The sequence below is a fragment of the Anser brachyrhynchus genome (assembly GCF_964034855.1).
Source record: "Anser brachyrhynchus genome assembly, chromosome: 5".
In the NCBI taxonomy this organism is placed as follows: Eukaryota; Metazoa; Chordata; class Aves; order Anseriformes; family Anatidae; genus Anser; species Anser brachyrhynchus.
In genome coordinates, this window is record NC_137699.1 from 33,753,783 (window position 1) to 33,768,789 (window position 15,007).

The window sequence follows — 15,007 nt, forward strand, 5'->3', positions numbered from 1 at the left end:
TTTCTGTACTTGACAGTTACAAAAAGCTGTCTTCCCACTCCACTTAGATCAGAAAATATGTACGCAGAAAATCACAGTGCATTCAGTACTGTATGGGAATGGAAGCACTTAATAGTAAAACAGAAGTGAGCTGCTTTTCTTTATCCCTGTACTCAACATTTCACACTGGTTAGACTAATTCCACGTAACTCCCCATTCAGATAACTAGAGTGCTTAATTGCTGTGCAAGACAAACCAAGTCTCTTTACACTGTAACTGGGAAAGAGATGACTTCTGTTGTCTACACAAGGAGTCTAGTTATCTAACTTCAGTAGCTCTGAAACACCACAAGGCCTGGTATCCACTCTTCAGGCATCACAGTGCTGAAGTTGGATATCTAAGACTGTATTCAACCTGAATATTCTATTCTTCACTTGGACAACATTTCTTGGAAGGAGGATCCTCTCTCTTCTTTTGTAATTCAGACAAGAAAAAAGCAAGTGGCAGTTTTTGTAAAGAAAAACTTCCAGTGGAACCAGAAACTTACTTAACACTTGTATTGTACCATAGCCTGCAAGAGCCCCTTGATTTATACTTATAAGAATGAGACAAAAGGCTCCAAGAGTGTTGGTGAAATTTTTTTGTTTAGTTGATTTATCTGCAGGGATTTTTCGTTTTTCTTTTAAAAGAACAATCCAGTCATTGCTTAAAGACTTGCTCATAATAGCTTTCTTTTAAAAACTGTGTTAACATGGAAAAACATAAAGTATCTAAAATTCCCATGCACTGTTATTCCCTGTATTTTTAAGGGTAAATAATACAATACAAAAAGAAATAGTTACCTGCGGATCTTGCTTCATTTGAGCAACCAGTTTCTAGAAAGAAAGAGATGCAAAGAGATAAAATTAAGATTTTCATTAAGGATCCTACTGAACAGTTTAAAATTAAACATTTTTGGAGAACTTTAAAAAAAATACACATTTCATAGCATTCAATAGCTAGGCATAATCCATGAGGAATATCAATACATATAATTTCCAAACCCATTCTTATTGATATAGTAAAACTATCACTAATCTGCCACTTTTGTTCCCTCTCCTAAACAGTTCTTGAACAAGTGATGCCTTTTTAGGACAATTTAAAGCAGCTGTTTAAACTAATCTAACAGCCATGCCTTCTGTAGAACTGTAGCCTCCTTTGCTTGCAGTCACAAGAAACACAAATCAGAGAATCACTGCAAATACAAAAGCTGTTTGTGCACTCAAGCACAGAACGTTTCAAGTACTAAGGGAACGCCTGTGTGTTGGCTTGGCTGGTACCACATGGAAGACCCATGTTCAGAAGTATCTCTGCCACTTTCCTCCCTCAGTCAGAGATTGAGATCATTGCAGAAGAGATGCCCTCCACATCCAAGGGAAAGCAGACAGATGGCTACCATTCACTATTCTTCCTCCTTCGTTTCCTTCAGGCAGCTGCAGGAAGATGCTGCCTATTGATAAGCAGGGGAGCTATCAGGCTGTCACTAAAGAAAACTAGAGCCCACAATGAAGAGGCAACACACCACCACCACCCCCAAATTTCTTTTCTGGTTACAGCCAAGTCTCATCACATTACATTGTTCTTTGCATGTGAAGAAAAAACACGGCAAAGTCTGTACTTTCTTCTCCATCGCCTCATCAAAATCAGGAAAAGGAGTGAGGAACAGAAAGACAGAACAAAAAAGAAGCATGTTTAATTCTACCTGCATTGATAGGGCTCAGAGAATTCACCTTATCAATGATTTTTTAAAGTGTATTTCATTTCACATCCTAAAAGTGGCATTAATCAGAAAAAAACATAACAGAGGAATAAGTCTGAGCCAGACCACAGGTTTAACTGCTCTAACATCTTTCCAGTACTAGCCAATAGCAAACATGACCATCAGGAGGAGTACTGCAAAAGTGTAGAGTGTCATCCCCCATCTTTTAGAAATTTAGATCTTGGATGTCTTCAAAGATGGTATCTCATGCTCAATAGCTAGTAACAAAATTTTCTTCCATTGATCTGCCTTAATTACTTTTTGAACTCAAGAGAACACCACAAATCCTGTAACAATATGTTCCAAAGTTAAACTGTAGTACTCCTAGGTAAAGGGACCTCCTTTTTCTTTTGAATCTGCCTCCTATTAACGTGTGCATGAGGGGCAAATGAAATTATGGAAAGCTATTCCTTTACTGTTTCTCTAGTCATCTTCTTCATACCACATTTTTTCCACATCTCATTCCTCATAAGCCATCTCTTTCAGATTGAAAGTCTCCTCATGCACAAGTCATTCCATTGCTTTGTTCACTCTTAGCATGCTTCCCTGTACTTCTCCAGTTCTTCTCCATCACTGGGAGAAAGAGGGATTAAAACTGCATGCAACATTCAAGTAGTCTGTACCACAAGAACTGCTTGCTCAGTACTAATTCTGTCTGCTCTTACAGATACAAGATGGACAGTTTTTCCCAGGCGCATCTCTTGGCATTTATCTACATTGAATTATTATTGTTTCATCATTCGGTATCGTGGGAAGTTGAGGTGCTATGTTAGCCGTGTGCTTACGTGCTTAGCTCACTTTTCCTCGGTGCTTTCTGACACATCAGAGTTTGACAAAAAAAAACAGATGTTTGTATTGACACATATGAAGTTCTTGTACAGACTCAACCACAGGACAACATAGTCAGTGGCTGTAAATCGTTCATAATGTATTGCTAAATTTATGGATCATGTAATATGGCATCATCGAATCATAAGAAAAATGTTTGCTAAAGTTAAGATATCTTCAAATACTCTGTTCTTTTTGCTAATAAATGAAAAGAGAAAGGATGCTTTTGGTTCTTTCCACCCATCAGCTCGAAGAGTCATCCATGAAGCCCAACCCTGCTGAGAGAACAGCTAAATAGAGTGCCTCTCACATCTCTTGTGATCAAAACTATGAAGAGCAGACTGTTTCAAAATAACCTCAATCAAGACAACACAGTAGCAGAATAGAGCTCTGCTAGAGTTGATGCATCTCTTCTCAGGAAGAGATTGCTTGGCTATGAAAGATATTTTAATATTTAAATTGTACTCCAATATAGTAAGTGACCTGGTCGGACCTCACTTATAGAGGAACCTTCAATCATCGAACTGGAACAAAGAAGCATCTTCTCCTAAACAGCTAAAAACCTTCTTTGGGTCTTTATTGGTAGTAGTTTAAGATACACTCTGCCAAACAGGCAGCATCAAAGCTTCAGACAGAGTTCTGAAGGTGAACTGGAATAGGCAGGAAATAACGAGCTATTCTACAAACAAATTTCAATCATACTGAGCACCCACTGTCTACAGCTACATAAGCAGTCATGACAAGTGATATGCTGCATCAGGAAGTTAGGAGGCTCTGCTCACACAGTGAAAAGCTGAACTTCATCACAGACACCTGTCCACCAGGTACAAAAGGAGGACAAAATATGACTGTGTGAGTCTTAGCAAGTTTTTTTTTTTTTAAAAAAAAAAAATAAGTCCTTGGAAAAAAAATAGGTAGACGATGACAAGTGAGACCATTGTCCAGAAATCCTGGGGCACTGTCAAATAAAAGGATATATTATATTTCTAGTTGAAAGAATTAAAATGTAAAGGTAAGATAATGATAATAAAGAATTGAAATGTATACAGTATAACTCAAACATTTCATTTGAAGATTTTTGTGCCAAAAAACAATTTACATTTCTATTGGTGGCCATTTGAGCAGCACAGCAGCAACCACTTGTCCACAATTCTAGAAGAGTTTACTGAAGCACCAAACATACTACTCTAAGTGTTATTTTCCATTGTAAATACTTAGACTTGTTCTTAACCTTAGTAATTGGAATATACACCTTTCTTGAAGATGAAGAACACTTTCTGCAGTAATGGCTTGTCTATTTTCATCCACTAAAACCAAATGTAATCACAGTTAAGTGCAGACCTAACTTTTGATGAGGGCTATGCAGAGCAAAGGCAAGTGGGACAAAAAAAAATCTTTAGGATGTTAAAAAAGTCTTCAACATTTTCCAGTCTTCATCCTTTTTCTTCATCATCATTACAAAAGGATATGAAAGCTTATTAAAAAATTGTTGCCTCAAAATCTTTGGCTAGTTTATGAGTAAAGAGAAATATAGATACACAACTGGTAAATGCTGTTATATGAACACAAGTATTACTAGAGTTCTGATCACCACATAGCAGATAACATTAAAGTACTTACCAACCTTAAATGTTTTAATGCCTGCAGTAACACCACGAGTAATTTCTTAGTTTTATTACCCCCATAACAAAGCTTCACCGAAGTTTTGAAGGCAAGGGCCTTGGAGTTTGAGGCGAGCAAAATACTTGTCTGTAGTTCTGGAAATTCATCCATAGCTTTTTATCATTTTTCTCCCCAGCTGCAAGTTGTATTTTTATTAAAGCAGATGAAATTTCATTTTACTAACCCACCCACTCACGTTCTTGCACTACGCTCATCATTGCAAAAACTACTGAACAAGTCATCTGATGACTTGTCTAAACAAGTGTTCTAGGTAACTTGGAAACATTTTCCAAAATTTGCAAAACCGATCAGCATAACTCATTGCAAATTTCTTTTATCCACTGTGCAACAGTTGTCAGTTTCAGGTCCAGAAGAAATACTTGAGAAATACTTGGAGAACTGTCTTTCGAAAAGGCTTCGTTGATAAATTTAACATTTTAGACAGCAGCTACTCTGTTTATGTCTGTAACAATTTTGTCTCAATACTTGTTTGAATTAATATGCACATGTCCTCTTACCTTTGCTTGGAAGTTCCTCCAACATATTTTTCTCATTCCAACTTAATACCGAAGTTGGCTTTAGAATATCAGAAAACCCTTCCAGACACAAGTTACTGAACAGAGTTTTCAGACTGTTTTTTATCACTTCTACAAAATATCCAAAAAAATCCCCACCCACATCCCGATATGTAGATTTTTTCACATTTGCTAAAAACAACAGGTGGTAGGGTCAAAATACAGGGTATGAAATTCTAAAGCAATTCCAAGCTTGTAAGACAATTACTTCTATAGTTGTAATGGTATTACCCAATACCACCATTAGTTGTAATTGTATCTGTAATAATAACGTTGCTATTAATTACAAATATAAAGCAAGAAAGAATACAAATTACCTGGTGAACCTGAATTTCCACTTTCAGAGCCTCCTGGAGAGTCTGCAGCTCCATTCTCTACCTTCTCCACTTTCTCTAGATGTGTCTTTGCTGATTCCAGTGCCTTTAGTTTCTGGTTTCCTCTCCACAACAACACTATAGAAAAATAAATGTTTTGCTTTAGTTACTGAAAGACAAGTTAATTTGGAAAAAAAAAAAGTATAACAGAGCAGAATTCAGTGAACTATATTCAGTTGCAGCTTCCTAGTCTAGGAAAAAAAAAAGCGATCTTTCAATCACAAGAAATCTAACGGCTGTACAGAATGCCTTCTCTGGGAGTAGTTTAGCCAGATTTGTTACTTCTCACATATCCCAAAGTTGACATACTTGTACTTTATCCTAGCTTGCAGGCAGTTATTTCCTACCAATATTCCATTGTAGTTGCATATTAAATTAGAAATTTGGCTACTGAGAATGTTTTAAAAAAAATCTGCATAGACAAGAAAATATTCTTGAGGCTAAAATTCTGTAACCCTAACAGCAATAAATTTTTAACCAGAATGTACTGCATTACCATACTTCCATGAGACTTTAGAGCTGTTCTTAGATGGGATGGTCTGCATGTAATTTCACAGAACAACATTAACATGCAATGCCTAAAGTTTGTGCTGAGTTAGTCATTTCATATTTTGAAGGAACAGAAGATAGTTATAAAGCACAAGATATTAAAAAGCATTAACTTTAAAACCCTCTGCTGTTTCTAGGTAGAATTCCAGTAGGTATGAGTTTACCATCTTCACTTGTACTTCAAACAAATTAATCCCCCTAACCTCTGACAAAGAAAAGCATCGACATCCCTATTTCTAAAAGCCTCGAAAGCTAGACAAGTGATTTTTGTTCAGAAATATGTTAAAAGTATCATGATTCTGAAACAGGATTAAGATTCCCTTCTATATCCTATATGTTCAAAACACAACAGAACTTGTGTAAAAAATGGATGAAAATATATACAAATATCTATATAGAGACATATATAAATGCATAAGCACAGAATATCTCAGAAAATCATATATACCGATCTTTCCATCCAGACATCACACATGAAATTGTTGGAGTGTTAAAGCAATTCCAATTTTTTATCTTTTGAAAACTGCTCACAATTATTGCACAAGTATTGTCAACTAAGAGGCCTACATAATGGGACTTCATTGCTTTCAAAAGGCTACTGACAGATTAGATTAGGCATGTAGACTATAAAAAGAGAATAATTAATTTAAATTAGAGAAATTAATTTTAATATTGTCTAAATACACAGTATACTTAAGTGTTGGACAAGTCTGAATTCCTTAAAATAAAAAGTGGTGGGTTTGTTGGTTGGTTGGTTTTTAAATTAGCCTTGTTTCTCCCTCCAAACATCACATTACGAAAAGAGAAGACTATCCAGGGTTTTTGTAAAAGCATTGTATTTAAATTCATTCTTTTTCAGTGCTGTCTGCTGTTAGTTTAAAGTTACTTATTTAAATAACAAAGGCCTGATCAGACTTTCTAGTCAACACATAGAATGACCTTCTACAAGAGTCTCTCCCACACGTGACAGAAGTGCTAGAACAGCTGCCTTTGCAGCACCACTCTCCATAAAATCGTAATTTGTATCAAGGGATACATGGAAGTTACATATAGTTCCCTGTTCTATTACCACAAACCTTAATGAGAAAACAGAACCCTGGATTATTACTTCCAGTCACAGACAAGAACAACTACAGCGTGCATTAAGTCCCTATCACTGCAGTTTCAAAAGAAACCATGCTTCAGAAAACCACGTGGGAGAGTGACTAATGAAAACTGGATCCCACTGCAGAGGCAAAAAGTCTTTCATAAGCCCTGGAAATTCCACTTTGAGGTAAAGATACAGGCAGGCACAAACAAAGTTCTTCTCAGGGCGTCTTCCATGAATGAGATGGCGATCGTGATAAACAGCAACTATCATTCTATGGCTTCATGCTAACTTTAAAGAGCAAAACAGACAAAAAAAAAGTTGTCGCAACTCAGACTGTAAAAGATATACACGATTTTAATACACCTGACTGTAAAGCCTACTACAAGTTCACGTGAAAAGTGATGTGGCACTTCTGAGGAGTAAAAAAAGACACCACACAAATGCAAAACTTAATTTGACAGGCAGATATTATAAATATAATATTGATGGTTCATAAAAAATAATCCAGCTTCATTTCATAGACACCTTGAGCAGATAGAAGGATTTTTCACACTAATTTTTAGAAGTTTAAGAAAAAAGTGATAGTGCTTTGTAGAAGCAAGTGGCTGTTCAGCCTATCCATGTTTACACAGTTGTAGACAGGAACAAGGGTAATTTGCTGTTGTACTGGGGAACAAGCAAGCCAGAAAAAAAAAAACAAAACAATTCTAGCAAAACACCCATCATCCACTAGATCCACCTGACAATATTTGTTATAATTTTGGATTTTTCTTTTATTGTAATTTTAAAGTTAGATTTTAAGATTTCATAACCACAAACTTTTTTAAAATATATATGAATTAGAAATAGGCATCATACTACAAAAAATCCTGTAGAATTAATTTCAATGCATAAGATTGAAGCCTCCAAGAAAAGATGAGAGAAAATAAGAGATTTTTTTTTTAATTAAAGCTTTTCCAACTCTTCGCTCTCTTCCTACTGTCCCCCCCTCCAGCATTCCCATTACAGCAACTTGCTTTGCAGTGTCATTTACTTCCAGTTGCCTTCTGCTGGCAAAGTGACACGGAAGGACATGTTAAACATGGGAAACTACCTCCTCTCTTCAAAAACTCGTTGTCTCATACATAAGGAAGAGAAATTATCACTGCTCCATCAGCAAAGGCCCCACAGTAAAGCATAATCTTTTCGCAATCACCTTCTCTCCAGCTGCTGTAGTTGTCACTAGCAGCACCACTGTTCTCTTTCACACAAAAAAAGGACCAATATTGGTGATTACTGGAATTGTGTTAAGTTACAAACAAGATACCATATATTTGGCATGGCAGCCGAGCTGAAACACACATCACCATCACTTTAAAGATGAGGAAACAGGAAAAGGTCAATGAAGAATTCATCGGGAGGCTCTGAAGTGTCCTGAGCATCCAAATCATTACTGGGGGTTGGAGAACAATCTTTTTTAAATAAAACAATCATTTTAAAATTTGGCCAAGTTGCCAATTTCTCAGAAATAAAATATATACAGTTGTTACTCAGCTGATGCACTCTAGAACACACTTCTTCTGTAGCTTCCCTCCCCAAGCAGGAATAACTATCAAGTTATCCCTGTCTGAAATTCCCCTGAAGTACCTTAAACACTTTGCCAATGTTAATTAAAAAAAGTGATCATTCTTTACATCCAACAAGTCCTAGATTGCTTTTTTCTGCTTTATGTAGAATAAGTCTAGAAATATATGAGGGGAGCTGGTTAAATATTGCTTGCATTTCCTTCAAAAGCAGGTACAGAACTTCCTAAACAAGTGGTCAAACGTTTTTTAAGTGCAAAAATCCTCAATATCCTTGAGCTTTTTTCTTTCAGATTCAACTTCCAGGGGAGATTTAACAGCTCAAGATCAGTGGCATTATAAACTAGCTACAATATCACATCCTAGGATGTATAAAATTATCTCTGGATTAATCATAAAATATATTGCATTTTCCACTTTACTCTTATGACAGCAGAATTATTATTTTAATTAAAAACCTTGTAGATGATTGAAATTGCATGGACGGGTTGGTCTGCAAACATTCTTCATCCCATTAGTTTTTAAAAGGAAAACATTAAAATGCCTTGTTGAATGCTAGAAACTGCGACTTCCAAAGGGAAAGCAGAGGACTGGGGAGTACTTGCATCTCTCGCACATACAGACATACTTCCAAGCCACAACCAGGAAGAACACCAACAGCGAGATGTAAATTTGCCATTCCTTGGATTAATTTCAAGTTTTGGAGGCAGCAGTCCTCCATTCAATTTCTTGCAGGCACACATTTGTCATAAACAATCCCTTACTTCTGATGTGATCGCTTCAAAACTTAAAATTTCACACTCAGAAAAAGTACCACAATTCACCTCAGTTAGAGCAGCACGAATGTTACATGTTCATAAAAGCACGGAGACTGAACGAAACAAACTCTGCAAGAGTCATGTAAGAGCATTAGTACCTCTCTATTATTACCCCAATTAAAAAAAAAATGCAATCCACTTCAGAAACTCTAAGACATCACAAAGCTATTTAAACTATGGCTATTTTGGAAAGTACGCTAAAAACACAGCTTATGTAACTTATACACACACACACACAAATACAAAAACAAAAGGTAGGACATACACAAAAACCATGAATTACTTCTCTAATTACTTCATGGAAGGACCTAAATAACTTTAGAATTTTAGAGAGAAGTCTTTTTGCACCCAAAATCCCTTCAGATAAATTTTTCACATTGTACAGAAAAAATAACATTATTATTTTTGAATAGATGAAGTTAAATGTCTACTGTACTTACAGACCCTCAGGCCCAAATCTCAACCCTACAGTGAATTTATTTATAGGACTGGGGCTTCCATCTGTAACATTTACTTTTTAAGATTTAATTTCTGAATATAAGAACAGATAGGATTTCAGTTTCAGTAAACATCAAATTTTTCCAGGAACACATGCCAGCTCTGTGTGTCATCTATTCTTAGGTAAACCATCCTAGCTCAGGGAAGGAGCACTTACCAGTTTTGAGGAAGTTATTCCCTTCAGCTCTCTACCCCCTCCTGCAAAAGAGAGAAAAAAAAATAATAATGACAAACAGCTTAACTACAATTTGAAACAGATAAATTAAAAAAATTGGGAAGTTTTGGGTCTTTTTTTTTGTTTTTACTTATGTAGAAGTTAGCTAAAAATACCACTGAAAGAAAATTTATGTGACATGGGAAGGGAAACACAAGGAGACCTACAATTCTAACGTGGATTAAAATACAAATTATTACAGTCACTCGGACTACACATACAAGCCTTCCCACCTCTGCCAAGGCCTGTGCCCCCCTCCCCTGGGGGAGATCTCTTCTCCGTCACTTTATTAAGATCCACGTCACAAGCCTGTCAGATGCCACAACTCAGTACGATGAGGTTGCCCACCCTGGATGTTTTGGCACCTCCTCTGCCAGAGGTTAGAGCAGCACAACAGAGGTGGTGAAGCAGCTGGCATGTCAGCACAGTCACCAGAGCCCAAATCCCCGAGCACTAACGTAAACCGAAATCAATGGCAGTTTAGGCTAATATGTTAGGTCATGAACCACGTAGGCTGAGAAGGCACACTGCCCGTGTCACGGGGGGAAAAACATTGAGCAGCACAGAAAGGTGGTACTTCTTAAGTCATCCGTATATGAATCATAAAAACTTGTGAGTCAGAGTCCTCAAAAGATAGCTAAAATACAAATGATACCTCATTTCTTCAATTACTTTGCCTGACGCTAAAAAAAAACTCCAAAACACTCCAATTTTCTAGTAAAATACTAGAATATTAGTCTATTTTAAGCTTGGATCCACAGCCAACAAGATCTTCACAGAAATGTTTCTATCCACACAGAAGTCACTTCCGAGCTGAAGTTTAAGCCTCATGAAGAGGTGCAGCCCTAGTGGAAGTGCTCGAGGCCAGGCTGGATGGGGCGCTGGGCAACCTGGTCTGCTGGGAGGTGTCCCAGCGCACGGCAGGGGGGTGGAATTGGGTGATCTTTGAGGTCTCTTCCAACTTCGACTATTCTGTGATCTCTCACTCTGCAGAGGCCAGCGTGCACCAGCCAGCAGCACCAGCGTGCTGATGAGCACCAACACAGGAACAGAAAATGGGAAGCCTACAGCTGGCAGCGCGTGGGATTGTCCTCTCCTAGTCTCAAAGCTCATTGTGCATTTTGAACAACAAGATGTAACAGCTTATCTTCTGTAACCTTCGTTTTAGAGCAGTTTCAGATCAGTATAAACAACATCCAGCATGGATGGGTATGGACAGAGGAGGATGGCTTGTTTGGAAACTGCAATCAAATTAAGTGCGTTTGTTCTGGATGTGACAGAACTTGCGACACCCTCACTATTGACAGTTCCTGAAGAGACAGCCTTAATTCTCAAACTCCAGTTGCTTCCTCTCCAACTGAAAACTTCACTTGTCACCACCACCTCCTACCATCTATCAGTGATTTTATTGGTCCCAAAAAATCTATAGAGGAAGCTCTCTAATTACAGAAGCGCTAACCGTGCCTCTTCAACAAGCAACTGCAACGACTGCATCTCCCTGCTATTAAAAAAATCTCACTGCTGTAGGTGACTGACTCTGGAAAGCTAAACAAAACAGTCACACTACACATCTGCAAATACAGTCCTAGAATGATTAAAAAAAACAAAAAACATCTATGTGGTTGAAGTATGAGTACACACAATGTGAAGAGAATACTGCCACTTGGAAATAACAGCATGATTAACTGTTCCTTCCTTCCTTTTATTTTCCTCCCCTACATAGAGACCCCTATCAACAGAGGGGCCCTATCTTCCTCCAGGCTGGATCCCTCTCCCTCAGCTAACACCGAGAACAGAGTTACCGATCTCCAAGCCGCCTGCAGCCGCTCCGAATGTTTGCAACCCCAGGCTGGGAACCCAGGGGCTCCCGAGGACAGAGTTGGGAACACCAGGAGTCTAATCGTGACTCTCCGAGTGATTTGCTGTGTTGCCTTGGAGAAGTCACTTAAAGAGGACCTAGACCAGGAATGGAAATACATCTGCATCCTCTTCTGTGTATGACTTACTACAGGTTTTCTTCTTAAGTGTTGAAAGCAGGTCAATGTTCGAAAGTCAAACCTTTAACAATACAAAATACTTTAGTTCTGCCCTCATGCAAGTATAGTATTTTTCCTGGCATCTCTGCCTCATTTAGCAGAGAGGATAAGCTTAAAGAATAAAGCATCTGAGTAATTTTTTCTCATTCTGAGTTTTCAGTGTGCATGCTTTTTTTTTTTTTTTTTTAAATTCAACATCTAAGCTCTACAGCAAATAAAGAAATGGTTCCCTCGTAAGCAGCGCACTACTGAGAGCTGTAGAAAAACTTATGCCTGATACAAGCAAGTTTTCTTAAACAGGGGATTGAGACAGAGAAATCAAGAGCAGACATCCCCGTCTGGTAACTCCAAGCATCTTGAATGGACTTACATTCGCCATCGTTCTTAATATTTTTCTAGCATTCTACGCATTAGTCCCTGCAATTAACCTGCCAAGTGGTTAAGTCCCTATGCAGAGGACTAGCTGGCCTACATGATTCTGATTAATTTTTTGTTCTGTGTTTCTTTGTACCACAGAATAATGAAAAGGATCAGAAGATATATATGTGTACAGCAGTTCTCTTAAGAGATATCCAAAAGATCCACAGCTACGGTCCTCACGAAAGGGGAAAGGCAGATACTTGCTGCTCAGGCCATTGTAATACTCCTGTAAAGGGCAGCTGAGAGAATGCCAGACTGACTCCTGCATTTCCCCACCCCAGTAAGAGAGAGTGTCTATGGAGCCTGCTAATTAAGAAGTGTGTTATATTGATAGGATACAATCACCTCCATATTCAGGTACCTTTTTGATGACCTGCATCATCAGTGAATAGAGACAGGAAGGCCTGAACTCATTATTACTGATGGCTACTGCATGAACAGATTCAAGCCCCAAGAAGGCAGAGTTTCTTTGGCTAAATGACTTTCATGTGGCAATAGAGAACGTGAAGTCAGGATGCCCCTCCTGTTTCCAAGCCAGACACAGATTAAGTAGCAATATCAGAGGTGTTAGGTGTTGCTTGCATAAACATTCTTACTAGCAGTCACTGCTGAGAAATGAAGGAACTGTCAGTCCACTTCCTTTCACTGACAGCTTATTTGAAGAACAGAATTTAACTGTACTTCATAAAGCCATAATGAATTAGTGGAGCATGACAATTCAAAATCCCAAATTGAAAACTTGCCAAAGAAGAGTATACAACCAACTAAATCTGCAGCTTGGTTCTCAACAACTCTGTATTCATGGCTACTGGAAGGCAACCCAAAATAGTATTAATGGAAGAGGCACCAGATAAAATCTGCTTCTACAGATGAAATCACATCTCTTGTTCACAGCAAGAGAAGATACACAAACTCACATCACCTCTTACTCACTAAAAAAAAACACACCAGAGAGTTAAAATTAAAATACACCAGGGAGTTAAAATTAAACAGCTCACAATCACTCATATTAACGTTTTTTTTTTTTCCTTTTAACTGTTACTTTAATTAAATTGCATCTAACTGGTTTGAATGTCTTAATAAAAAGTAACAAGTCACATTTTTAAACACATCAATTGGATTCTCAAAGCTTGATTGCATATGGCCCTCAGCAACCTGATCTGAGGCTGGCCCTGCTCTGAGCAACGGGGTAGAACCAGATAACTTCAAAGGTCCCTTGCAACCTGAATTATTCTTGCGAGTCTGTAGTCTAGCATTAAGAGATGTATTAGTTTTTCAGCTCCTTTTCCTACACAATAGGTTTTTGTTTTGTTGTTTGTTTTTTTTTTTAATACTCTTGGTATGATTACCAGAAAACACCTCACTTGTATCCAAACAAACTTTATACATATACATACACACACTTGAAGTAATTAAAAATAAAAATAAAACAGAGGACCTTAACCTTTTCAACATTTCTAGACAGCATGTGTAAGGGAAAAAATACTCCACTGCTACCAAAACAATCATATTCTGTAGATCAACTTTAAACTGTTTGAAGTCTGGAAATAAGGAGAAAAGTTAAAACACAAACTCCTACGTCTAAGGCTTGATAGCCCCTGAGGACATCAGAAGAATTACATGTGGTGGTTAAACATCCTAGTGTATAGTACCTGACAATTTAAGACTATCTAAGACTACCTAAATGCTAAGTGTCTGTATGTTAAAATGTTTGGGTACATCAGTCAGATACTTACTGTGACCTTAAAGTTATAACATAAATTTTATTGTATCATAACCAGAGACTCATTTGGGAAAAAAAAGTGAGAAAAACAGTCGTGTTTAGCCATTTCTGGCTAGCATTTTTCCTAACTCTGAAAGCTAGCACGGGTTACTGTTACACCATGCAACTTTAATCAGGAACTTTATATACACGTATCACACTACAATATTTAAATTATTATTTTCTTTATCAATAGGGCCTCTGATTTGTTTGCTGCACAGGATGAGCTCAGACAAAAAGGACTAATTATTGCGCAGAGGAGGCTTTAAGCTTGCCATTCTCACACAATTTAGAGTACAGCTTTACAACAATAAGGTTGAAGAAAAAAATCATCAAAGTTTGAAAAGAAATCATAAAAGTTTTTTTTTTTTTTTTTACTGTGATTTTCTAGTCACAAAAAGAAAAAGTCATACTTGTCAACAGGATTTCCACAGCCTCCAGAAAAGATAGGCCAAGCAGCGCCCAGAAAGGACTCTTAGATTACGTTTCTCCAAGCTCACGCTGCAGGGGGGCACGTTAGCACCACTGGGGCTGTCACTTGGGTGAACACGAGGAGGCAACAACAGGAGGCCTGCTGCCCGGTAGCACGAGCTGTCCCACCAGGTCGTCACGCCGGGGCTGCGAGAGCTCCTGTCAGCACTGGCCCAGGCGCCCAGCAAGGGACCGAGATGACCACGAGCGCGCTGACAGTACCGGCCAGGCCGCAGGCCTGCTCGCCTGCATAACTCCCCCGGACCCCCGCTCACCTCCTCCCAGTTCTCCTGGTGGATAGCTCCCACCACAGTGGTCACGGAGCTTTGGCTTTCTACTGATACAGACATTAACCCCCAGCGTTCAAACTA

The 15,007-nt window shown here is 38.1% G+C and overlaps 1 protein-coding gene across 6 annotated transcripts in view; it reads right to left on the reverse strand.

Annotated features, from left to right (window-relative positions):
- PHF21A (PHD finger protein 21A) overlaps window positions 1–15,007 on the reverse strand; it is a 133,819-nt gene that overhangs the window by 91,485 nt on the left and 27,327 nt on the right. For all 6 annotated transcript variants that reach the window (XM_080592875.1, XM_080592879.1, XM_080592878.1 and 3 more), the window contains exons 2-4: window positions 9,891–9,931; window positions 5,160–5,294; window positions 822–854 (exon numbers count right to left, since the gene is read on the reverse strand). In XM_080592875.1, coding sequence (XP_080449001.1) covers window positions 822–854; window positions 5,160–5,213 — 87 coding nt within the window. In that variant the 5' untranslated portion in view covers window positions 5,214–5,294; window positions 9,891–9,931. The remainder of the gene's footprint in view (window positions 1–821; window positions 855–5,159; window positions 5,295–9,890; window positions 9,932–15,007) is intronic.